General features: G+C 45.9%; 1 protein-coding gene across 1 annotated transcript in view; it reads right to left on the bottom strand.

The window, feature by feature from the left end:
* PTEN (phosphatase and tensin homolog) overlaps positions 1–17,462 on the bottom strand; it is a 77,085-nt gene extending 59,623 nt beyond the window's left edge. The window contains exon 1 of the mRNA XM_048505234.1: positions 16,688–17,462. Coding sequence (XP_048361191.1) covers positions 16,688–16,766 — 79 coding nt within the window. The 5' untranslated portion in view covers positions 16,767–17,462. The remainder of the gene's footprint in view (positions 1–16,687) is intronic.
* Positions 17,463–26,058: the final 8,596 nt, after the last annotated feature.

Genomic DNA, 26,058 nt, shown 5'->3' with positions numbered 1-26,058 from the left:
ACTGCTTCAACCAGAATACTGCATAGTTCAAGCAAGTGCAAGGAATCAAGTATCTGTATTAGAACATATAGGACAATTCCTGCTGTTTTTCACAATGTGACATGGCTCAACACATATGCAACGCTAGTAATGAGCTCAACAATATGCACTCTTGTCATCAGTCTTTTTTGCATGGTTCACATAAAATGGGGTGAATCCAAAATTCCTCCACACAACCTCTCTCCTCTGTAGCTCCTCCGCCAATGGAAGAAGTATAATTTGGAACAAGGCTCCTTTGACTGGAGGAACCCATCAAACTTGAGATAACAAAAGGATGTGGTATAACTATTTTAGTAAATAAAACAAAGAAACTGGTAGGATAAGAATATAATCCACCTCATTATCATTCCTGCAAGCTGTATATATGAATAAGAGACTAGAAATAGTCACAGTTAAATATCCTACTTACAGATTATAACAGAAGTGTTGTGGCACCTTAAATACTAACAACATGTATTCTAGCTTGAGCTGTCATGGACTTCTCCAGATTTGAACACAGTATTATAAAGCATTGACAGCTCTTCCCAAACAACTCTTCAGTCAGAATCTCTTCTTTCCTACCGTTCTCTAAGTGAAAATACTTTGTACAATCAGACGACAGCGTGAATCCCAAACTGGATTTCAAAGTAAGCTTGTTCATGAGTTAATAGTTTCTCTACCAAGATCTGAAAAGTAGATGCTGTCTTGAAACTCAAATGAAAAAAGAAAAGCTATAAAGAAGCTATTATATGTTTACATCAGAATATACATTAAAGACATTAAAAATTCACAAAGAAATAATTTGATGTTATATGCAAAAACTAATTTTACTGGAGGGGGAGGGGAGAGAATGTAAAAAGAATGCTAAATGTACTGGTACATGAGCAGCAGGAGAAATCAGACAGGCCCAGAGTCCTTTGAATCATGGGCACTTTCTGACATTTTAAAAAAACTGCTAATTCAAACAGCACTTTTTAATATATACCACACAATACCCATATTTCAACATAAAAGCAGAAAAGAAAGCTGTTTACAACTAAACTGTGATAGACACACTTGACACTTTCTTCCTTGCTAGAGAAAAGTCTGATGAATTACACTGAATTATTTTCCAGCACCTGGTGCGATCCTGGCATCTGTGACCAAGGCCTGGGTGAGGGATGGTGAGATGGTCGCCCTAAAAGAATTGACTTCCCCAGGTTTCTCAATTGTGGAGGGAGGAGGGAGGCGATGTTCATTCAGGACTCTTTCTTCTTCAAGACAATCACTACCCAACAATCTTTGGTATGGATTGTGTTGGCCTGGTGTGGGATGTTGGAGTTTGGCTATCCTGGTAGTGTACCAGTCACTTAGCTCATCACTGGACACCCTGCCTAGCCTGCTAGACGCAGTGTCATGTTGCATGTGGAGGTTTCCCTCAAGTTAAAACTCAAGGTCAATGCAGATACAGCCTCTTCACTGCAGATCTCAGGCCTAGTATCTTTCATGGTAGTACTCTGGTTATGTCAGGTCCTGCATAACAAGCTGGCCACACAATGGATCTGATTTCTAGCTTGGGAGCAGTTGCAGATCTAAACTCTGCTGACTGGGTGCCAAGGTCAGATCACTTTTCCCAGCCCCTGACTGCATAAGCGGTGAGCAGATTTATACCACCTGGAGGAGACTAACGGATACAAATCATTTCCAGAATGTTCTGCAGCATCTGATGCCTCTCCACAACTTATCAAATGTGCTGGTAGACCAATAAAGCCGTCTATCTGAAGCCATTAGTGAGATCGCTTCCCAACATTCTCTTCACTCATGCAGGAACCTAGCACCTTGGTATACCATGAAGCTGCAGTTAATGAACCAAGAGCTTAGACAACTACAGCACATTTTATGGTGTATTCCTCGTGAAGCTACAAGAGCCATCTTAAGGAATGCGAATGAAATCCTTTGAGGTGGCAGCGAACGCTGTTAAAAAGAAATTTTGAGCAGCCTCCATTACATCTGCTAGCTTATGCCCAGCACAATAATTTAGGGTAATTAAAACTCTTACATTCCTTCAGATGGGACTTCAATATGTTAGAATTTGGTAATCAACTGTGAAGCTTCTGTGAGCTATTTTGTGGATAAATTCTTGTTGTCTGGCAAAACCTCCCAATCAATATTGATACACAGAGCAAACTGGAGGCCCCTTGGCCATCTTCAGGTCCTATACTAGACTGTTTCAGCTGGCTTGATTGGGCTGATGTTGACAGAATTCTAGTTGCTGTGAACCCAGTCACTTGTGTCTTAGAACCGTGCTTGTTACAGTTGGTTAAAGCAAGCAGTGACGGGGTATAGAACCCACTGGTGAACATTATCAATCTGTCCAAGTTCAGAGGTCTCTCCAGAGATGCTGAAGGAGGTAATGGTGAGACCATTCTTGGAAAAAAATGGAACCTTATGATGCACCCAATTACAGTCCAGGAACAGCTCCATCTTTTTCCAGAGAATACACTGGCTCTTGACCCATTTCAATCTGGCATCCAGCCTGGTCATGGGATGGATACTGTGTTGGTCGCCCTTACAGGTTATCTCCATAGCAAACTGGATTGGGATGGGTCAACGCTACTATTAGAGCTTATAGCAGCATTTGACACAGTCAGTCATGATCTTCTGACCTACTGCCTTGTCAGCTCTGGAGTGTGTGGGTCAGTCTTGTAGTGGCTGGTTTCATTTTTCCAACATCAGGGAATGAGAGTAGCACTGGGGGTGTCACCATGGCATCCATTGGTGTGCACAATCTCTCAGGAGGTGATCATCTCCCCAATGTTATTTAACATCTATATGTGACCACTTGCCCAATTAGTCCAGAGTTTCAGGCTGAATTGTCATTGCTACATGGATGACGCCCAGCTGTATCTGTTGATGGAGAGCTGACCAGACACTGTCCCAGATAAATTGGCCAAGTGTCTGGACAGTGTGGTGAGATGACTGAAGCAGAGTTAACTGAAACTCAATCCATTGAAAACTGGAGGTCCTGTGGCTGGGCCAAGGATAGTCAGGACTGGGAGACCAGTTGTCACAAGTTGAATGGGGTGGAAATATGTACGCCCGCTGTCAAGAGCCTGTGTGTGATTCTGGGTGTGATTCTGGGCCACCCTTACTAAGGTGGCCCAGATCAAAAATTAACCAGAGTGACAGTTTTTCATCTCCACCAGGCTAAGTTGTTGGTACCCTATCACCATCACCCTGACTTAGCTAGCCACTGTGATCCATGCAATTGTCATCTCCAGCCTAGACTGTGGTAACTCTATGTTGGGCTGCCCTTGAGACTGCTCTGGAAACTTCAGAAGGTCCAGAACGCAATGGTGAGGGACACCTTAAGATCTCTCATTCAGTCTGTACTCCGCCAGCTGCACTGGCTATCCGCTGAATACCAAATCAGGTTCAATGTTTTGGTGTTAACCTTCAAAGCCCTAAACAATTTGGGACTGTTGTATCTATGGAATTGCCTCTCCCAAAAGAACACCAAGAGAGAATTATGCTCAATTAGAAGCAATCTGCTGGTGATCTCTGGCCCTAGAAGCATCCAGTTGTTTTCAACCCAAGCCAAAGCTTTCTCAGCTCTGGCACCGGCCTGGTAGAACTCTGTCAACTGAGACCTGGGCTCTGCAGGAACTGGCTCAATTCAACAGCACTTGTAACATGAGGATGTTCCACCAGGCCTGTAGTTGATGCAACAATGGTTACATCATTCTTTGCCTCCCTACCCTTATTTGTTTTTACTTATGTGATTCCTATAGCTGGTTTTGTTTTGGTTTCTTTTGTTTTGTTTTCCTTATGTCTTTCCCTCCTTGGTTGGTCATGCACGGAACTATGAATGATTGAAATAACTGGAGCCTCAACAGGATTTTAAATTAATGTGTGTATTATGTTGTTAGCTGCCCTGAGCCCAACTTTGGGCCGGAAAGGGTGGGTTAAAAATCTAATAAAATAAAATGAAAAATAAAAAAAATACAATGCAATCTGCTTCCAGAAATTACAAACAGAACCTTTCAAACCTCTTTGTATCCTTTGTAGTATCTTCTCTACTAAGCTGCTTTCCCAGTCTAAAATGAAGTCAATTGAGAGATATCGTAACACTACTATTCATATGGCATACAGATGGAAATCCATCGGCAATAAACTACATCAAATTTAAGAGAATCAAATTAAAAATATCATTTGTTTCTCAAGAACATGGGAAAAGTAAACTAGATTAGATAATTATCACAGCTCACAAGCAGGATACAATACAACCCAATATATTTTAAGGCTTATTATGTGTAGGAAGCTATAACGCAAGAAAGTGGAGACAAATTGCAACTGAAAACTCGCCCATCACGTCTACTTTATGCCTGACCAGTTACTGGCAGTAAACTAGAATATGCTATCATACTTCCATTCCTCTTTGCGAACGTTTAAAAAGGACATGAAAATGAAAAAGTACAAAGTGATGGTGTGGGGCAGCAATGACCGTGACATCAGACAAGTAAATTCATTTTTCAGGAACAGCAAGTTCTGACTGACCAGTTTTCATCTGCAAGTACTTATTTCCAGGAAGAAGTCATGAAGCACATCCTTACAAATATTTTCCTAGAGGTTCTAGCCTTTAACTTTGCAGAGTAACCTAAAATCATCCTTTAAAGATACCTCAGGTACATGTTTCAGTTATGCAGTTTTGGAAGCCACTGAGCTCAACAACTAAAAAAGACCTATTCCACCTTTTAATCTCAAACAGCAAGATCTAGCTGTGGTTGAGCACAAGGCACTCTAAGCAGGTGACAGAAACTCTCATACTAAAGCTTCATAATAAGCACAGCACAGTAAAGGCATTAAAGGGAACTAGTATTCATGAATTGATTCATACGCAACTTGGGAAAAGGTCACTCTGAACTCAGTAGGACTTATTGCTGAGCAAATATGCATAGTATTGAACTATCAATGTGTAACTGGAGAATTTTTCAAACTTGGATTCATGAGGGTACTCCTAAGGAACTATGGCAGGCAACAGCTAACTGCATCTATCCATACAACTAGTGCAGCTTTGCCCTTCTCACTCACTGAAGCAATGGCTCTTGGTCAAACAGGTTGTGCACAAAAGTTCTATGGCAGGATTCCTTGTGTAGCAAAGAGATGAAGACAGAGGCTGCCAGGAGCTTGGTATGCAACATCTCAGAACAGAAGCACCAGTGAGATATACGGAGTTCACTCCTTACACACAAACTTCCGCTGACTGAGCTGCCACAGTGGTAGGCAAAGAAAAGATCAACTGCTTCTGTGCGTATACAGAGTGCTATGCTGCGTGAGATGGCTGTGCTGTTGCACGAGGAACTTCACTGAAAAAAGCTTTCTGTTTGGTTCTTAGGGATTAACTGCCAGAAAGAGAGGTCAAGTAAGTCATGCCAGATCTTCTACTCCCCCGTAAACTCAGGGATAGTGCAGGTGATGCATCACCAGAGGCGTAGCTACCAGGGGTGCACATTGCATTGGGTGCGCACCCGGGAGGCGCAAAAAATCTGTTTGTGGTTTTTTTAAAAAAAATTGCATTTTTTCAATTTTTGGCCTGCAGGTGGCGCTGCTTTTAGACTAGCACAGGGGTCTGCAACCTGCGGCTCTCCAGATGTTCATGGACTGCAAATCCCATCAGCCCCTGCCAGCATGGCATGTGGGGGGGGGGGGGGGTGGGGGGGGGGGGGGGTGGGGGGGGAGGGGGGTGGGGGGGGTGGGGCGTGCGGGGGGTGGGGGGGGTGGGTGGCGGGTGGGGGGGGGGGGGGGGGGAGGGGGTGGGGGGTCGGGGGCGGGGGGGGGGGGGGGGGGGGGGTGGGGCGGGGTGGGGGTGGGAGGGGGGGGGGGTGATGGAAGGGGGGGGGGGGGGTGGGGGGGGGGGGGGGTGGGGGGGGGGGGGGGTGGGGGGGGGGGGGGGGGGGGGGGGGGGGGGTGGGGGGGGGGGGGGGTGGGGGGGGGTGGGGGGGGGGGGGGGGGGGGGTGGGGGGGGGGGGGGGGGGGGGGGGGGGGGGGGGGGGGGGGGGGGGGGGGGGGGGGGGGGGGGGTGTTGGGGGGGGGGGGGGTGGGGGGGGGGGGCATTGGCCATGCTGGCAGGGGCTGATGGGATTTGCAGTCCATGAACATCTGGAGAGCCGCAGGTTGCAGACCCCTGGACTAGTAGCACCAAAATGTCAGGGATTTTTTGGGAGACTCTCCTGATGATACCACCCAACTTAGGTGAGGTTTGGTTCAGGGGGTCCAAAGTTATGGACTCCCAAAGGGGGTGCCCCATCCCCCATTGTTTCCAATGGGAGTTAATAGGAGATGTGGGCTACACCTCCATAACAGCACTGACAACAAGTCCCTGGACAGCACTGAATCAGATTAAGTCAAATTTAGATCCACAAGAAGAAGCACAAGATTTGGGATACTTTTCATGGAGAGAATAGGAGGATCCTCCTTGAACTATCTTGCTGGCCTTTGTTCAAAAACAAGCCCTTGGTCTGATCCTGCAGTGTTGTTCTTGAAAAAAGAAGGACGATAGTCTTAGCAAAGATACCAGTGACGGTTTCAGAGCAACATTTCTTAAACTTCTGTCCACAACAGACATCAATAGGATTAGGTATTCAAGAAAAGTTATCAACATCGGAATCCTAGGGTTGCTGATGTTTGAAAACTACCATGCTATGATAAAGCATTGAATCAGATTTTTTTTAAAGTCACTGGCGTATTGTGGTAGCAGCAAACACAGGGTAATTTCCCTTCTCCTCAAAATATCCTGTAACAGAAGACAGACAGAATTGAAGGGAACCTATGTTCTATAACAGGGGTAGGGAACCTGCAGCTCGAGAGCCACATGCGGCTCTTCTGCCCTTGCACTGTGGCTCCACGAGCCAAGCCGCTGGCCCCATCCTTGCCCGCCCTGCAGGCAGCAGGGCGGGCTCACCAACTGCCCACGGTCCGCTGGGCCGCATTGCGGGCTTCCCCTCTCGCCCGCCCCATTGGAGTGGGGCGGGCGCTTTCCCAGCGGCTGAGGAGGCCGAGCCGCCGGCTTCATCCTTGTCCACCCTGCAGGCAGCAGGGCGGGTGCATCCATGCGCTTCTCAGAATGAGTGGAGCAAAAGGTCAAAAATTATTTGCGGCTCCAAGTGTTTTCTTTTCCCGTGGAAAACAGGTCCAAATGGCTCTTTGAGTGTTAAAGGTTCCCTACCCCTGTTCTATAACCTCAACAGTATCTCACACACCAATTCAGTCAGCTGAAAAATCTGACACCTTAATATATTATCCTCTGATCAAAACATCCTCAATCCACCTAACTTTGATATTATGTTTATGTTTTAGCTACTAATGGTACTGTATGTACACATACAAAGGGCCACTACAAGTGTACAGAATGTTCACATTTTCTTTGTGCTGCAGTTTCGTCACCAAAATCCAAATCAGTTAGATCCAACTCAGCATTACCACAGATGGACAGATTTATGTCTAAGGAGCACAACCTTCTCACCTTCCCCTTCCCACGAAAAATGTCCCCATACATGCTATTCCTGGGAATTTCCGTAGAAATGAAAAGCAGCTTTTGGGGAAACATGTTGCACTGCCGTGCAAGGTAAAAAACTCATGTCCTTCGTGCAAAAGCAAAGCAAAGGAATCAAAACAAAAGAATCTGTCTAAGAACACTACCTTTCTTAACAGTAACACAACACCTTCTTGAAATAAATGACTACGTTAAGACTTTGCCAAGGCTTCTAACCAATCCTCCAGGGCAACCTCATAAGAAAACCTGAGAAATGGGAAAAAGAACTAGTGCAAAGTGAGTAAGCAGCCCCCCCCAACAAAAATTAATAAAAAATATCACTATCAACCTTGAAAGACATCAAGCCAGGCAATGTAGGGATCAGTGCAAGGTCCAGTGCTGGTCAATATCAATGAATGGTCAATGAATGGCCTTATTGTACCTGGATCAAATCTGTAAGTAATCCAAAATAGAATCCACTAAAAATATTATTCAACTGGGAAGTGGTTGCAAACAAAAGCAGGTACAAAAAAAGAGGAAAGATACTGTATAGAATGAAAGCTGTGCATGCACAACATGACTGAGATATGAAGTGGAGAGAAGGCAAAGTGCCATTTGTAAACAATACAGATTACAAGTCAACATGATATAATGGGGGGGAAAGACCTATGCCTCTACAAACTACATCACAAACTTCCCTCCATGGCTTTAGTATGATCTTACAATTCTATTCAGTACTGGTAATAATCTAATACATCATGTCAGCTCTGGGATATCAGCATTCAAGACAAACCAGAAAGAACTAAGAGCCCTGGTGAATGAGTCTGACAGTGTAAGCCTATGCAGTTACTCCAGTCTAAGACAATTGAAATGAATGGGCTTAGACTCAAGTAATTCTGTATGTTACAATTGCAAAAGTCCACCTAGTTCATCACTCCCATTTTTCAACAGTGGTTACTTAACTGTTTCCAGAAACTACTGACACATGAATTAAAGTGACAGCCTTCCCTGGTATCATCTTGCCAGCAATCAGTAAACAGAGGTATACCGTCTCTAAAATCAAAAAGCTTCAAATTAGTTTATAATGTCTAATAGCTGTTAATGCAGCTGCTTTCCATGGAACTACCTAATCTCCTTACTTTCTCCTTTGAATTACCTAGAAGATATCCTATGACAAAATATTCAGGGTTCAGAGAAAAGGAAGTGATTGGGAAACAGATAAGAAATACACTGATTTAGAAACAACAGTTTCAAGTACATGGCTTCAGAGTAAAGATTTTTAAATACATGAATTGTAAGATTGGTTCAGCAATGGAACAAACAGCCTATAGAGGCTAAAGCATTTCCTTCCCTTAAGGTTTCATGGAAAATTTGGCAGGACTTTGCCAGGTTTGCTACTTAAGCATGACTGAGGAGTTTTAGAACAGGGTTTGGATTATCTAAATTACAGAGTCCTTTTTATCTCTGATTCCACTAATGGTTTGAAAGGTCTACCTGAATTTTACCACCAGTGATGAAAAAGAAAAGTTAAACTAGAAGATTAACCTTCATATATCTACAGCCAACATTTCAGTAATGCCTCAATTTTCTCCTATTAACTGAAGTCATCAGGGATTCTCCCCAGAGTCAGATCAGAAACAGGCCTTGAATATGTCCAATGCTACTTTCCTAGCCCGTTCTTCTCACTACAGAGAGCACTGAACATCTAAAACCACGAGGTACTATAGTTATCTGAATTTATTTTTAATTGTTTTTTTAACTTCAGGTCCTCCTGGTTTTGAGGTCTATTATAACTATAATAGTGAACAGAGAAGAGAGGAATAAGAATTGTACAAGTCCGATGCCTGCTTCTATCCTTTCTCCACAAAGAATTCTGAGTGAAAAAATTAAGTAGGCCTATATTTCAGGCATCATCCAGTAAGATACAGTACAAATTCAATACATAGGGCAACTGGAAAAGCCATTTACAATATTACTCCAACTCTTCACAAGCAAACAGTATTTCTTGAAATACCACTGAAATGCAGGCAAGCCAAGACATGGTGAGGTGAGGTGCAACTCACCACTTGTCTTAGAACACTGAAAGAAGAGGTTGTCATGGAAAAAAAACACGATGATCAACTGCAAATGACTTCTAGTTTCTAAGTATATGTAGCTGCAGCAAAAAATAATAAAAACTAATGTGATCCTTTGCTAAATTTTTTCCTGAACGGGAGACTGTCTTCAAACATGATAGTTCTTTCATGAAGCAAGCCTCGTGGCACCTCCTCAGAAGTTAGCTACAATGCAGACTCCTTGCACCCAAAAAAATTAAAATCCAGAATATGTGGCCAAGAGTGTCCTTAGCTGTACAATTATTTAGTTTTCATTAATTTCTTCTTACTGCAATTTTTTGTTAAACTCTACAAATGGAGTAAGAAGGGCACAGGATATTATAAGCAGATGTCAAATAGTAGCAGCTATAGTTAGAAAACTCACACATTAACTGCCAGATCATGAATGCATGCATGCAAAGTCTTGCCCAGTTAAATTGATGGTAGTTTTTAGAGGCATCTTTAATGTACACTCTCCCCAAAAGAACATTTACCAAAGTTGCAGTGAATTATTAATTCACCACTGACAAAAACTTTTAACATTAAAAAAGAATCATACCCCAGAGAAAAATGTGAACATCTCATGACAAATACAAGAACAATTTTCATAATTATGACTAAAAATGTTCAGACATTGTGAATTTCCCTTAAAACTATGTACTATCACAAGAATGCTTTACTTCATTAAAATATTACTGATCAAGTACATCTTCTAAAGATAGTACTACAGCAACCTTTTTTATACTCGAAACCCCCACAATTCACTCAAGGTGGTATCAATATAAGGAGTTTTTCTTATATAAGGGGCTTTCAAGAAGTTTTTGTTCAATATTCCCTCCTCCCCATATAAAATTCTTTTCTTTTTTTTGCAACCATCCTTAAGGAGCAAGTGTCTAATGGTTAACAGATCAAAAATGTAGTGCATGGTTTGGAATAACCAAAAGAAACCCTCAAGGAATAGAAACAATACGCTGCCTATGTTTGAAGCACAGGATGTCAGTATTGGCTGAAAGCTATAATCTGCTACTTATATCAACACTAACATCAACAATTTTCTGAAGAGTTAACATTTTATATGCAGAACATAAAAGGGGGTAACAGCTTTCCCTCAACATCATCATACAATATGCAATGCCAGCATATGATATAATGTAGTCTGAATACTTTTACCCAGACAAATTGTATCATTATAAATGAGATAGGAAAAGAGAGAGAGAGAGACCTTGTGTACAGCAATGACCCTTTCCAAATTCTAATTCTTGGCTGTGAGGCACTGAAGTCAACAGATCCAAGGAACCAACATATATGAACAAAATGTCACTGTGCACCTGCACACATATGTGGAGAGCACCTGGAGTGGGAAAGATATCAGTAAACTAGCTGCCTCCCATTTATAAAGTAGACACAATAAAGTAGACACAATAACCACATTACACAGAAGTTATTGAAGTACACCTAGTATGTAACAGTGCCTGACCTAGATAAGAGAGGCCTAGCTTCAAGTTACCAATAATTAAAGATCATTATGTTTGCTTGTGCAAATCTTTTGCTCAGACGAGGTTGTTGAAATGATAAATTGTACATAGTTCAAAGATTCTTGGAAGGTAAGAATAAAAATGAGAATTGTGTCAGAATATATTGAAGGCTTTCACTTCCAGAATCAACTGGCTGTTGAGGTTGTGTGCCCATGGCCTGGTAGTTTTTGCTCCTAACATTTCACCTGCATCTATTGCCGGCATCTAAGAGACACGTCTTGGTAAAATGTGTTTCTTTCCATAGTAGCATGACATACCTCTAAAGATACCAGCCATAGATGTAGGGGAAATATTAGGAGGAAAAAATACCAGATCATGGCTGCAACAGCCAAGAAAACTCCCAGCAGCCAAGTGTCGGAATATTGCAAAAGTTAGGCAATCAAGACAAATACCTGTATAACAAACTAGTTTCTATAAAGTGAACTTTTAAGACATCAGCTTGACTGAGTATATTGCCCCAGATATCTAGTATCTAATATACAAATCACATCAGAATCCTACAACCTTACAGGCCAGCTACAGCCCAAAGATCAAGCCCATGACCGTACAGTTATACCAGTGATGGCGAACCTATGGCACGGGTGCCAAAGGTGGCACTCGGAGCCCTCTCTGTGGGCACGCGCACACAGAGTTTGTCATGTGGGGGGCAGAAAATCACACACACCCCACACACACACATACATCTAGGCTGGCTGGGCCACTGAGCATGAGGTGCGTGCAGGAACAGGAAGGACTCGGCTGGCGGGCCTGGTGCCTGTACTCCAGGTGGCTGCTGTCCGAGGGGGGGGCACAGAGGAGGCAGAGATGCTAGAGAGGCAGTGCACTCTCTGACTTGCTGGAGGCTTGAGCAGGCTGGCCCCTGCTTGAGCGGGTGGGGCAGAGGAAGAGGGAGCCAATCGGTTTTTTCTAAACTAAAACCTCAACATCCAGGTTAAATTGCTGGGTTGGCACTTTGCGATTAATAAGTGGGGTTTGGGTTGAAATTTGGGCACTCAATCTCAAAAAGGTTCGCCATCACTGAGTTATACTGTTGTTCCTATCATGCAGTATGATGACTTCTTACCCATCACTCAGAGATGATTCAAGAGGGGCAAAGGAAGTTACAGAACCAAACCCAAAGGCTCAGCACCATGCTGAACTTTCCAAGGAATTTCTAACATGGAACATAGCCCCCCCCCCCCCCCAGAAATCAGTCTTTCAAAAGGTCTGAGAACCTACAGAGGGGCAGATGTTACTGATGCTCTTGTGAACACACAGCTTGGGTATCAGAGCTTGGGCATCAGAGAAGGAAAGAGGAAAGTCTGATCAACTAGGGGCTGCCAAAGCAAATGGGACCTCCAACTCCAAAATCTCAAGAGCTACAATACTAGCTAGATGACAGCCCCACCGCAGCTTAGGATGCCAACAGCACATTCAATGAATTAAAGGCTAAATCAGTTTACTATGCAAGCTTTTTTCTTCGCCTTGTGTAGGATGTAGCTGATAATGTTAACCCAGATACAGCTTATCAAAAACCCATAAAAATATGTAGCTCATTTTGCTTCAGATAATCAGCAATTTCCAATCCATGGTAGCAAACAAAGGTTTGTGGTCAATATGCCTGAACGTCTTTTAAGATAACCCAAATGAACAATATTTAGAACAAATTTAATTGAACAAACAGGTGCTAGTCCTAGCATGGGCGCACACACTTCCTATGCATAATGTTGGATGATTGGAAACTAATTTTTAAACGAGCAACGCTTAATAATTTTGGCAAAATAACAACCTAAAAAGACATTGGATACCAATATGGATTTTTGGGGCAGTATGCATGAGTATTAAATATACTGGGATTTTTATTCTATGTATGTTCTGTGTATGGAAGTGCAACCTCCCCCCTGCCGACAGCCCAAAATGTTCCCTGATACACCAGGGGACAGAGATTGCCAGAAACAATGTAAGTGGAAAGGTGAAGGGCCACCATAAGAGGAAATAATTACCCCCTTTTGACTGTGCAGATCTTTCCAACAGAATCCAGTCCTAGGTTCACAATACTGCAACAGCAATGAAGTTTAACATTTAAAATAATGAGCCAAAATGTATTAGAAAAATTAAAATGTAAGCCTTGCTTTAAAGTGCTGTAGCTAATCCTTCCTATTTTTACACAACAGTATATACTAACCATAACTGTCCCTGACATGAGATGAGACACACTCACTGTAGCAATAAAATGAAAAATAAGCTTACGAAGATAAGTTTACAAGCAATTGGGAAAAGGTATGTGCTTTGCACGCATGAGGTTCCAGCTTTCAACCCTTTGCATCTCTCTTTAAAAATGATCTCCGATCGTAACTAGGAAGATTCTGCCCAAAGCTTTGGAGAGGCATCAGTCAGTCAAAACAGGCAACACCAGCCTAGGTGAACCAGTGCTCTCGCTTGATTTCAGACAGCTTTCTATTGAATTATTCATTTACAAATATGTAATTATGTTAGGATTCTCTCTCGGTTCTTGTATTGCAATTAATTTATAGGTTACTCACCACTTCAAAAGTCAACTTTTGACTAAAATATAGCACATCTGGCTACTGCTCATACAGCATCTACTACTGATCGCTGGAGGACCAAGAGCAGTGATTTAGCTGTGTACACAAGGAATGCTTGTTAATTTTTAACTTTATGTTTAGTTTGCATAACTTACGAATCTGCACATACTATGACTTCTGTGTCTCAAAGTTAAGTAACTCCACTGAACAGTATACTACTCCAATGCACTTGGAAGAATATGCAAAAATTAAACGAGCCGAGTTGAACCAAATATGTTCAACCATTAAATACCAGGGGGAGGGGGGAGTGCTCTCAAAAAACAACACATTTTAACTACATTTGAATTATTAAAACGGCATAACCGCAACTTTCAAAAAATCATTTCCTTTAATATAAGCTCAACCAACCCCCCCCCTCTTTTTATGTAGGACAAACATACATTTGCACTCCCATTTAACACATTATGGTTTTAATCTCTGTATATAAATTTTATATTTAAAAGTAGATTGTGCTGTTAAACTGACATTGACTGATCTTGACTGTAATAAATGTTGACTGATGGACACTGTGGTTGACATAGTTTTACCAACACAAGCGAACAATTTTTTTTAAATGCAGAACATCCTGATTAAAAATTCTCTCTCAATTAAGGCAACATTACGCAATACAAGTAACTAAACAGATATTATTTCAATAATTAATACTTCCCTTCAATCCAAAAACACATAATAACAAAAGAGAACTTGCTATGGATTTGAAACTTCCTATCAGTTGGTTAGATGGAAACGAATGGTAAGACATACAGTCCAAAACAAAGAGCCTTGTGAAACCTTAAAGATTAATAGATATATTATGGAATAAGTTTCGTTGAAACAATGCCTAAGTTTTGGTCCCAACTACATTTAATTGACAGCAATTAAGCTTCCAGTGCAGTTACAAGAATGTGTATTTAAAAGCAAGTCCCACTGAACTCAACAGTTCTGACTAACTTTTGCCTGAAAGATAGAAAGCACAACCATACATCAACACCTTTCTAAAGCCACATGACACAGCATGTATCCACTGCACAGCCTCTGGAAGTTCAGTAGGAAGCACAACCTTCTTCAAATTGAACAGGTAATGCATTCCCAGGCTTATTTTGGAAGAAGTAATAAAAGCACACAAAAGTACATCATAATACACTGATCCTAATTTTGTGTCCGAAATTTCGGTCTCCTCGTTTAATAAGAAACATCTGCATGCAGTTTAATTCAAAATGTCAAATCCACTAGACTATTACTTAAATTATTTGGATGACTTTTGCCAGTGAAAGAGATCCAATTAGAAATAATCATTCGATATACAAAGAGATTCCATCTCTTATGAAATGACCAAATTTTTTTCAATACAGTGGTTTAGGCTTCACTGATTGAATATGAGATTTTTTTTCAATTAATTCTGCACAGCTACTTAAATGTTGAAAACAGCTGATCTGCATATAAAACTGAGATAAAACTACATAGGTAAGCAACAGTATTATTATTTTTACATGACTGATATATAAAAAATACTTCCTGTAATAATGGTAAATTCTATTACAGTTCACAATACAAATCCACTGCATCCTTTTTTAAAGAAAAATGATCTCAATACTCCTACATGGAAAAATTACCGCTAGTATTTTTTAAAATCACTGTACTTTATTCTCCAAAATGGAGGGAAGCCACCAACAGGCTTACTGAAAAAGAATCCTGGCTTCATTTCGTTTTTCTTAAATTTCTAGATTTTAAAGAAAGCATCACAACTTAAAGTACAACCTATGCCTTAACTTAAACATTATAAACATTTGCAGCAGCACAACTGCTATACCACAAGTTAAGATCAGGCTTTAGTTCTCCTTACCGTGCCTTGTGTCCTACTCCTAACTGAATAATGTATTAATATATTGTCTTAGCCTATGCTCTTTATAGCTAAAATGATGCTACCGTCAGCTGGCACAAAGAACCTAAGGTATGTTCATGTGTATATTGGCCACACCCCCACAATGGATCTAATAAAACAGAGAAATAAAATGGTTTCTTTACTCACTAAAATATATTGTCAAACTCAAGCACTAAAACTTACAACTGCACACCAGATATTTTTAACTTCACAAGCATAATGTTCAAGCCAGACAGCTCATTTAATAAAAAAAGTTACTGAGCTCAAGCAAAGGCTTTAAAATATTTATCTGCAGACTTAGTTGATAGTTTCAGCAAAACATTGTCTCATAACAAAGCACATAATGCAATAGTTACATTTCAAACAAGGACTAGTGTCAACCTTTGCAACTATAATTATTTGCTGCATATTTGACTCACATCAAATTATATCATTGTCATTTAGAATCAAGGAAACCTGAGCCCCTGTTTTTACTAGATAGCATAAAATACAAAAACAATTCCTATTAAGCAGAAAATATCTGTGGCCAATCCCTTCATCTGTAGCTAGGAACACTACGTAATTGATCTACAGTGTGTATGTTCTATACCACCACAAGCAGCATTTTCCAGAAGACAAAAGCATTAGGCCTATGGAGAGTGCCCGGCTCTTTGTCAGTAGAGCTGATAAAGTCTTCATGTGGGCTCCGCCACAAAATACAGCCACACCAAATCACATTATACAGCAGACACCGAAACACACAAGATAATCGCTGCAGGATTCTGATGCAACAGCTGTACATGCACTAGCCATTTCCCCTTCAATTTCATCTCTACCTTTCAGTGCAGGCCTAGGCCTCAGAATCTTGGTGCTTGAAACCTGGAAACTGGCGGACAAAAATCACAACAGCTTTTCTAAAGGATCATGGCCCCCAATATTAGGGAGAGAGGAGGAAAAGAATAAAAGGAAACAGACACTAGTCTCCCAGAACGGAAATACGAGGAACAGGGGTGAGACACTAGAGGAGTTCCCCCTTCCCTAGGAAAAGAAGGAAATTGGCACCCTCACCCCCCACCCCGCTCAGGCCTGCACAAGATCTAGGATACAGGTAAGGTCTAGATCGAAGCCATCCTCCTGGTATCGCCTTTTGTTCCTGCTGACCATCTCTTTGATGATGGCGGTCATGTCTGGCAGCCGGGACCCGCTCGGGAGCAGCGAGGACAGGCACGGCGGCGGCGGTGGCTGCAGGGCGCGGAGAGCTCGAGCCTTGGCGGAGGAGGCTGCTCCCTCTCCCCGCCGATGCTCAGGCTGGGCAGCCAGGCGGCCGGAAAGCAGCGCGGCCGCCCCTTCCCCGGGCGTTGCAAGGCCGGCACCGCGGACAGGGCCTGCTGCTGCCCCGGCCGATTGCGGCGACTCAGGCGAAGGCCCTGCCGAGGTAGAAGGCGCCGGCGGGGAAAGGAAGCTCCTCTTGCTGCAGCAGCTCCCGATAGTGGCGCGACTCCGCTCGGTCCCTCCTGCAGCCGGGCGCAGAGCGGGGTTCGGTGCTCGGTGGGGGCTGCCGGGTGAGGAGAAAGAGGAACCGCCGCCGCCGCCGCCGCCTTTGAGGCGCTCTCCCTTCCCTCTCAGGCGGCGGCGCCCCAGGAGCAACGGTGACAGCGGCCCCGCGGGCTGTAGCGAGGGGATCGCCTCCCCCCCGAATCCTTCCTCCGCCTTTTTCTCCCTGCCCCCCCTCCGCACGAAGGGGGGGCCGGCCGGCCGGGCAGGTCGGTCTTCAGAGTCCGCCGTCCACAAAGTTTGGCTACTGGATTCTCGGCTTCCCCTAGCCAGGAGAGCCGGGGGGGGGGGGCGAAAAAAGAGATGTGCGCACGCGCCCTGGTTTTTTTTTTTTTAAGGCAGCGATCTCAGGTCCTGAGGGGCGCGCGCGGCTGAGGGCTGCCCCGTGTCATTTCCTCGCGCTGGTTTGTCCGTTGCCTCCGATCAATCCGGCGCGCGCTCTCACTCACTCATACACACGCGCCCCCACCCCGAACATGCCACCCCCGCCCTCGTTCTGCTTTTCCTCCTCCTCCTTCCTCAGTTCCTTCGGTCGTTCGCCCGTTCTTCGCCCGCTGGGCTGTGGCTCCGAGCCCCCCGCGCCTGAGCCTCAAACAGCCATCATGGCTGCAGCTTCCGAGAGAGCAAGGGAAGGGAAGCAGGGAGGGGGGAAGGGAGAGGGAACGGCACCGACGAGGAGGAGGAGGAGGAGGAAGGAGGGGGAGAAGAGAGGGAGGGAAAAAAGAGCCGGAGCTCAAGCGCCGATCTTCGGCCGCTCCCTCCGCCGCCTGTGACGAAAAAATGAGTCTTCCCAAGTCGAATCACCGCTTCCTCAAAGACAGCTCGCGGGAGCCTCGCTGCGGAATTAGCCGAGGACCCTTTTGCTTTTGAAACCTTCCTCGACGAAAACCGGTTCGCTCTTCTCCCAGGGAAGGTAGTGGAGAGGAGTCCGGGTGCCGCCGCACACGCTCTAACTGAGTGGCGGAAGGATACGGTCGACGATTGCCTCATCCCAATGACGGGCTAATTCCCTATGGAGTCACGTGACTCGCTCTGAACGGGGGGGCCACTTCCCGCTTCCCTATATCCCAACCCCCAGAGTTAGGGGCCCGGGTTTGCGCTTCCAGCTGCAAAGGTGGAGGTCCTGGTCCTTGCAATTTGCGCATTGAAGCTCTGTGCAGAAAACTGTGCAAGCCGTTGCAAATGAGGGGTTGCCAACGGACTCTAAAGCAGTGGGGAGTGGCTTGCCCCCGTACGTTCAGTCTTTAGATCTGCAGAAATCAGCTCGCCACGCTTCCTCTTTTAAAAAGTATGGCGATAATGCTAATGTCTGCCAAAAAAAAAAAGGAACAACGGCAAAGCCGATTTTTTAAAAAAAAGTTGGCGACCCTACTTTGCAATTGGGCTATCGAGGCTTTCTTTCCGTTTCGGGTTGTTAGGGGGCTGTGCAGAGCCTTTCCCGCTCCCTGGGGCGCTTCTTTTTTTATCCTGGGCATTGAATCCTGCAGTGCATGAAAAATCTGGTCTCCAGTGCAGGCTTGGACCTGGAAAAAAGGTGCTCTCTGCGAGCCGGAGACACCTGCGAAGCTGGAAAGGAAGGGGCCGCCTTCGGTGGCTTTGTGTGCCTGGCCTGTGATGTCACTTGCTCAGGACCGGACTGACAGCCAAGTCCTGGCCAGCGACTGCACGCAAAAGAGCAGCTTTGCAGGCGGGGGAGGAGCGCCACGACTCAGCCGGGGAAGCGGAGGGCGGACAGGGAAGTGGAAACGGCAGCCTCGGAATACGGCGGCCCCCAGGTGGCTCGCGACAAGCAGCCGACACCCCTTTGCAATAGCGCCTACCGAGCACCGCGGCTTGCAAAAGGAAACGGTGCGGCTGCTGCGCCACCTATTGCCTCGGCAGAGGACACCGTCGCCAAAATGAGCACACGCGCAAATTGCTCGCCCCTCCGAATTCTCGGGGCCACCAGCCCAGCCAGCCCTCGTGCAGGCAAAAAAATTGCGTTCCTAGGCTTTTGCTTCCAAACGACAGCCGAGGAGGGAAAGACAGGCAGCAACAACAAGAGCTCCTCTGGTTTCAGAACCGAGGCTGACGTCATCTCAGGCTTACCAAGAAAAAAAGTTGAAAAAATTCTAGCCAGAATTTGAGGGCTTTCTTTGGCCACATCGACTGATCAGGAGAGAGGAAACTGAGCTTGGCTCCCTCTTGTGCCTTTTTTTTGCCATGTTCTTTGGCACTTGTAGTTTTTTTATTTGTCTTTTTTTTTAGTGGGAGATTTTTCTATCTAGTTCTCATGGAAATAAGTTGCTAGGTCCCCCCCCCCCCCGCCCCATGTTTCTGTCTTAAGTGGGCAGCACTGATATCTTTGTCAGGCAGTGTTCTTGCCCCCCAGAACATTTCTGTCTTTTAACTGCCCCTTTATAGCATACCAGTGCAAATGCTCTTGGATTTCCATTGAGTAGATGATGTGCATGGACTCAAAGTTTTGCCTTTCTCTTACAGAAAGTTCTCAGTCTCAAAATAGTTGCAAAACTTCCCTACATTAAAAAAAATATTTTAATGCAGTCCAAAGGCTGGGTCACAAAAACTGCAGGGCACATACATGATTTTTCATTCCTTTTTAACCTGGGAGTACTGTTGAACATTGCTATCTCTATTTCTCTATTACATTTCCCTTTCAAGCTTAATGATATTTTTAGCTATCCAAAAAGATTTAAAATATAATTATTTATTGATAGTTTTCAGACCCTTGTAATGGTTGTTATGATATCACTATTTTGTTGCTGAGTTTTAAGTAGACTGAGAGATTACACACTTTTTCAGCTGTTCATGAACTTTATTCAACCTTCATCTTGGACAATTAGTTGGAACAGTTACAGAAAAAGGCTAGATTAATTGCCTGTTAAGAGACTGGCCTTCTCACTTTGCTATCTCAGATACATCTCATATGCACCTGCTGATTGGCTTATTTACACTTGTGTTGCTTATTGCTTATTTAGGAATAATCACAAGATTATAATAAATCAAACTTAGTGGAAACTGATATTTTCCTACAAATATGCACACTTGTGACAGGCAAATCAGGTTTCTCTGGCTAGAAGTCTCAGAAAAAGAAAAGGTGAGATCTCTGGATGAGATTTTTGGTAACTTGGCTCTCTGATAATGCCTAAAAGCAGTAATACAAAAGCTGAAACCTGATTTGTTTCCACAAGTATTTGTTATGATATGATTAAGCAATGTGAGGAACATTGATAATTTTAGATATTTCTACTGTAATTAATTATTATAAACTTTTTTCTCTCTTGCTTAAGAAAAAAATTTTCAGTAAAAGATAAGAATTTAAACAGATGTTCTGTCTGGTTTGCTGATTAATAGATCGGCAGAGAATAGACCCTCGCTCTCTATTTTGTAGTATCTAAGCAGAGCCAGAAAATTTTCTCTGTGATAAACCTTTGGGAATGTCATGGCCAATCAGCTTTGGACAAGCAACAGCCTTGGAAGTTGTTCAGTGCAGAGTGTGGAAGGGAATCTCTTGCTACAGCCTAAACTGTCGACATGCTGAGTTGCCTCCACTTGGGACTAAAAACCCTGTCCTCTAAACAGGTGTTGCTCGAACAGAACTGACCATGTCTGCATTGGTATAGTGACTCCCTGTAAAACACACATAGAAAAGACCAATTTTACAACTCTGCACGTCAGTTGTAGTCACATTTAATCCAATTGCACGGATGCAGTTCCAAATGGTTAACAAAACCTTGGTCCCAGCCCTATCCTCGACCTATCAAACCTTTGCTGCAATCTATTCTATGCCATAAGATTGCCTGGTGTGTCACCAGTATGTTCTGAAGATGAGAAAGATTCATCCAAGCAGCATAGTACTGATCTAATTTGCTGCACTAATGGCCTAAGGCAGTTCATACTGTCAGGACAGCACCATAATAGGTAGTAGGAAAGTCCTTGGATGATGTTCTCTGTCAGGCTAGCTTTATTTTCTCTGGCTTAGGGAGGGCAGTGAATATGCTCAGGTTCTATTTAAGTTATCTCCCCCTCCCCCCTACACTATTTCAATATTTTTCTGCAGAGTTGAGGATAAACCCCTGGGCATAGAAATCATAAATTACATAATTGCAGGGGGTGATGTTCAGTGGGAAAGCACCTTGTTTGCATGTAGAAAGTCCCAGGTTTGACCCCAAGTATCTCCAGTTAAAAAGCACTAGGCAGTAGCTGATATAAAAAATCTCCACCACTGCCAGTCTGAGTAGACAGTACTGACCTTCATAGGTCAAGGGTCTAATTCAATATAAGGCAGTTTCAAGTGTTTGATTTACCAGGAAGAATTCTGGAGCTGTTTGTGGAAGGAAACCATTAACTGAGGCTCTTGATTGCTACACAAATGTAGTATATGTGGTGAATATTACAAAGAGTGATAAATAGGTTGATTGAGAAGAGAAGATACAACTTCCTTTCCTGTGACAGATTGTGTGAAAATGCTGTGGAAGAAGGAGGGCAGTGGCTTTATCAAAAGCAGTTTTTACATCCACATATACTTAGCTCTTGTAAGGCACTTGGCTGTCCCTTGGGGTGTATTGGTGCAGTTTAGTTCCATTGTTCTTTTACATCCTCTCCACTTCCAAAAGTTTCTTGTGACAACTGTGCAATTGTCCAATATACATTCATTGGACTCATTTGAACTTGCTTTTAATTAAAAATGGTTTGCATTTTTAGGTTATTTCCTATGTAGGACACTCAAGGGACTCATCTAGAGAAAACCTGATGTTGCGCAAAATGGAAAATGTGTGTATGGTGGGTGGGGGGGACAGCCTCACTTGGTTAACTGGGAAGAAGAAAAGGATTTCAAGATGGGGTGGTAGGGGGAAAACAGCACAAACGTTTCTGCCACAAACAATAGCAGCTGGGTCGCATTTGTAGATTTCTTTCCACAAACAGTTTTTGAAATGTGGCATGTTGAAGTGAGTAAAAATTCCTGTTCAGGGTAGAAAAAATTTCTGCACAGCAATTCTGCCTGCTTACATTACAGTGCAGACAAGGCAAGTGAAATGTATCATCAGCACAAAACCATCCCTTAAAAACAAAGAGTGCTATCCAGAGCTGTTAAGCAAATTTACTTCTCTGAGAGGTGAAGTCTATACCAATTGCAAAGATAAAGATAAACCTTTCTAATGAGTGCATACAATTGCAAAAGTAGAAAATAGGATCTATGAAGATGTAGGATAGATGTGTGGGCCTTTATAGCATCCTTTCCACTGCTCACATGATAACAGCACTTTCCCCTCTGTATTCAGCAGATGTGTGAGACTTTGTAGTTTAGCAGGTGCCTGGAAGTTACTTCATCCTTTCACCCTCTACTGAATCAGGATCCACCTTTAGCCCTGATTTGGATGGCCCAGTCTAGCTATATCTCATTAGATCTTGGAAGCTAAGAAGGGTTGCTCTGATTAGTATTTGGATGGGAGACTACCAAGGAAATTCAGAATCACTTCACAGAGGCAGACAATGGCAAACCATCTCTGAACGTTTCTTGCCTTGAAAAAACAGTAGGGTTACCATAAGTTGGCTGCTGCTTGGTGGTATTTCACACACACACACACACACACACACACACACACAGAGCTCTGGTCTGCTGCATGAGACCTGAGTTTAAATGTTTTTACCACATGTGCCCTGGGGTTTTTTTCTTCCCCTTTCACTTTTTTTCTCCTCTTTTAAAAACGAATCCTTAAACAACAAATATGGAAATGGTGTTGTTAGCAAGACTCCAGCTCAAAGTCCTAGAACCCTGAAATCACATGAAGGGTGTATCACTGAAGCTTAAGAAAAGAGGCAAGAAATAAGAAGGAAGCAGATACTCAAGAGACCTATAAATGGCTGTGTAGTTTTTCATTCTTAAATTGTCATCTGAAATATGTCCCAATTCCCCCATGAGCAAAAAGCAAATTGCATTTCTCAGTTTCCAAGACTAAGCCTTTTCAACTTAGGTTAAATGTACAACAACCCCGCCAATGAACTTGTCATTAAATTTTGTCTGCAAAATACCTGGCATGCAGTGCAATCCTAAACAGTTATGCCCTTCTAATTCAATTGAAGTCAATAGGCTTAGTAAGGTATAACTCTATTTAGGACTGCCCTGATAATGGGGCAAATATTAACTTGGGCATACAACCTAACAATGTGCTACAAGCAGTTGCCATTTTACAAAAATAACTCTGCAAGAGGCAAAATGATATCAACTCAGGAGTTTCTCCATGCTGGTCACTTTTAGCAGCAGCATGTTCACGGTAAAGAATACATCTTAATCTGCATTTGCAAAGCATAGTGTAAATTTAAAAGTCCCATAAAAGTGGAATGTCCAGGAATGATAAAGAGATATGGGCTTTATAATGAACTGTTTTCCTTTCAGATGGGATGAAATAGAATCCTCTAAACCACCTTTTGTTTTGTTTGGTAATAGCTCAGCCTTGAGGGGGTTTTTTTCTCTCCCGCCCCCATTACAGAAGAGGGCCAGATGAATCACACAACTCTCTTTTAGGAAATGTCAACAAAAGAGATTAAACAGCGTGTGAAATCACATCATAAACCATATTGAATGGAAATTAGCTGGCCATTTGCAAACTGCATGACCAACCATTTAGATACAGGTTTTCATCAGAGGTTATCCTTTAAAAATATCGCTATGATATGACCCCAGCAGTCAAACAATGTTGTCCAGTGGTTTGGTCACTTATACAAGTATGCTCTAAAAGGATATATGGCTTTAGCTTTACACATACATTTATGTATCACTAGTAATTTTTGTGTTGATTATTTCCAGTCACTACTAACTAGATTATTTGCTTGGCTGGCAATTTTGTTTTTCAACAGTTCAGAAATAAAGTGAAGCAGAAGCATACTGTTTCCCAAATACATTCAAGGGCATTCTTCCATATGCAGGTAAATCGGAAGTTGCAGGTGGCCCACTTACAGTAACGTAGCTCCAGGTTATAGAGATGGGGAAGCGAGCACAGCCGAACAGTTAACAAAACATTGCATCTGGAACCATTTTATGCCTCATCTATCAATCTGCTTTATGAGACTGAAGAATTAACATTTCAAACTGCACATCATTGCTTTGTGACTGATATATCCCAGAACTGTGGTCATTACTTCACCCCAAAGCAATGTGGATGGACATCTGCGGAGGTCACATTGAAGGATCATGGGTAACTACCTTCCTATGTCTTTCAATTAAGAGTTGTAATAAAATTTTATATGTTATAAACTTAGTGAAGGCTGTAAGAAATATTCCAATATAACCCCACATTTTCACATCTCCAAAGGTCCTTTAAAAATCTTGGTATGGTTATATTTCTCATTGACAGCTGGGAGGGGGAAACAGCATACTTTCATGGAAATGCAAAGGAGTTTCCCTGTTTACAAAAGTCATTTCAAAGTTAGCGATACTAGGTGTAGTAATGCACCGCTGACCCAGCAGCACCGTGGTAGAACGTTGGCTGGGTGGGGGGGGGGGGGGGTGGGGGGGGGGGGGGGGGGCGTGGCGGGCGCGGGGGGGGGGGGGGGCGGCGGGGTCTGGGTGGGGGGGGGGGGGGGGGGGGGGGGGGGGAGGGGGGGTGGGGGGGGGGGGGGGTGGGGGGGGGGGGGGGGGGGGGGGGGAGAGGGTGGGGGGGGGGGGGGGTGGGGGGGGGGGGGGGTGGGGGGGGGGGGGGGTGGGGGGGGGGGGGGGTGGGGGGGGGGGGGGGTGGGGGGGGGGGGGGGTGGGGGGGGGGGGGGGTGGGGGGGGGGGGGGGTGGGGGGGGGGGGGGGTGGGGGGGGGGGGGGGTGGGGGGGGGGGGGGGTGGGGGGGGGGGGGGGTGGGGGGGGGGGGGGGTGGGGGGGGGGGGGGGTGGGGGGGGGGGGGGGTGGGGGGGGGGGGGGGTGGGGGGGGGGGGGGGTGGGGGGGGGGGGGGGTGGGGGGGGGGGGGGGTGGGGGGGGGGGGGGGTGGGGGGGGGGGGGGGTGGGGGGGGGGGGGGGTGGGGGGGGGGGGGGGTGGGGGGGGGGGGGGGTGGGGGGGGGGGGGGGTGGGGGGGGGGGGGGGTGGGGGGGGGGGGGGGTGGGGGGGGGGGGGGGTGGGGGGGGGGGGGGGTGGGGGGGGGGGGGGGTGGGGGGGGGGGGGGGTGGGGGGGGGGGGGGGTGGGGGGGGGGGGGGGTGGGGGGGGGGGGGGGTGGGGGGGGGGGGGGGTGGGGGGGGGGGGGGGTGGGGGGGGGGGGGGGTGGGGGGGGGGGGGGGTGGGGGGGGGGGGGGGTGGGGGGGGGGGGGGGTGGGGGGGGGGGGGGGTGGGGGGGGGGGGGGGTGGGGGGGGGGGGGGGTGGGGGGGGGGGGGGGTGGGGGGGGGGGGGGGTGGGGGGGGGGGGGGGTGGGGGGGGGGGGGGGTGGGGGGGGGGGGGGGTGGGGGGGGGGGGGGGTGGGGGGGGGGGGGGGTGGGGGGGGGGGGGGGTGGGGGGGGGGGGGGGTGGGGGGGGGGGGGGGTGGGGGGGGGGGGGGGTGGGGGGGGGGGGGGGTGGGGGGGGGGGGGGGTGGGGGGGGGGGGGGGTGGGGGGGGGGGGGGGTGGGGGGGGGGGGGGGTGGGGGGGGGGGGGGGTGGGGGGGGGGGGGGGTGGGGGGGGGGGGGGGTGGGGGGGGGGGGGGGTGGGGGGGGGGGGGGGTGGGGGGGGGGGGGGGTGGGGGGGGGGGGGGGTGGGGGGGGGGGGGGGTGGGGGGGGGGGGGGGTGGGGGGGGGGGGGGGTGGGGGGGGGGGGGGGTGGGGGGGGGGGGGGGTGGGGGGGGGGGGGGGTGGGGGGGGGGGGGGGTGGGGGGGGGGGGGGGTGGGGGGGGGGGGGGGTGGGGGGGGGGGGGGGTGGGGGGGGGGGGGGGTGGGGGGGGGGGGGGGTGGGGGGGGGGGGGGGTGGGGG

The sequence above is a fragment of the Sphaerodactylus townsendi genome, linkage group LG08 (genome assembly GCF_021028975.2).
Source record: "Sphaerodactylus townsendi isolate TG3544 linkage group LG08, MPM_Stown_v2.3, whole genome shotgun sequence".
In the NCBI taxonomy this organism is placed as follows: Eukaryota; Metazoa; Chordata; class Lepidosauria; order Squamata; family Sphaerodactylidae; genus Sphaerodactylus; species Sphaerodactylus townsendi.
This window is presented reverse-complemented; position numbering and strand designations above follow the sequence as displayed.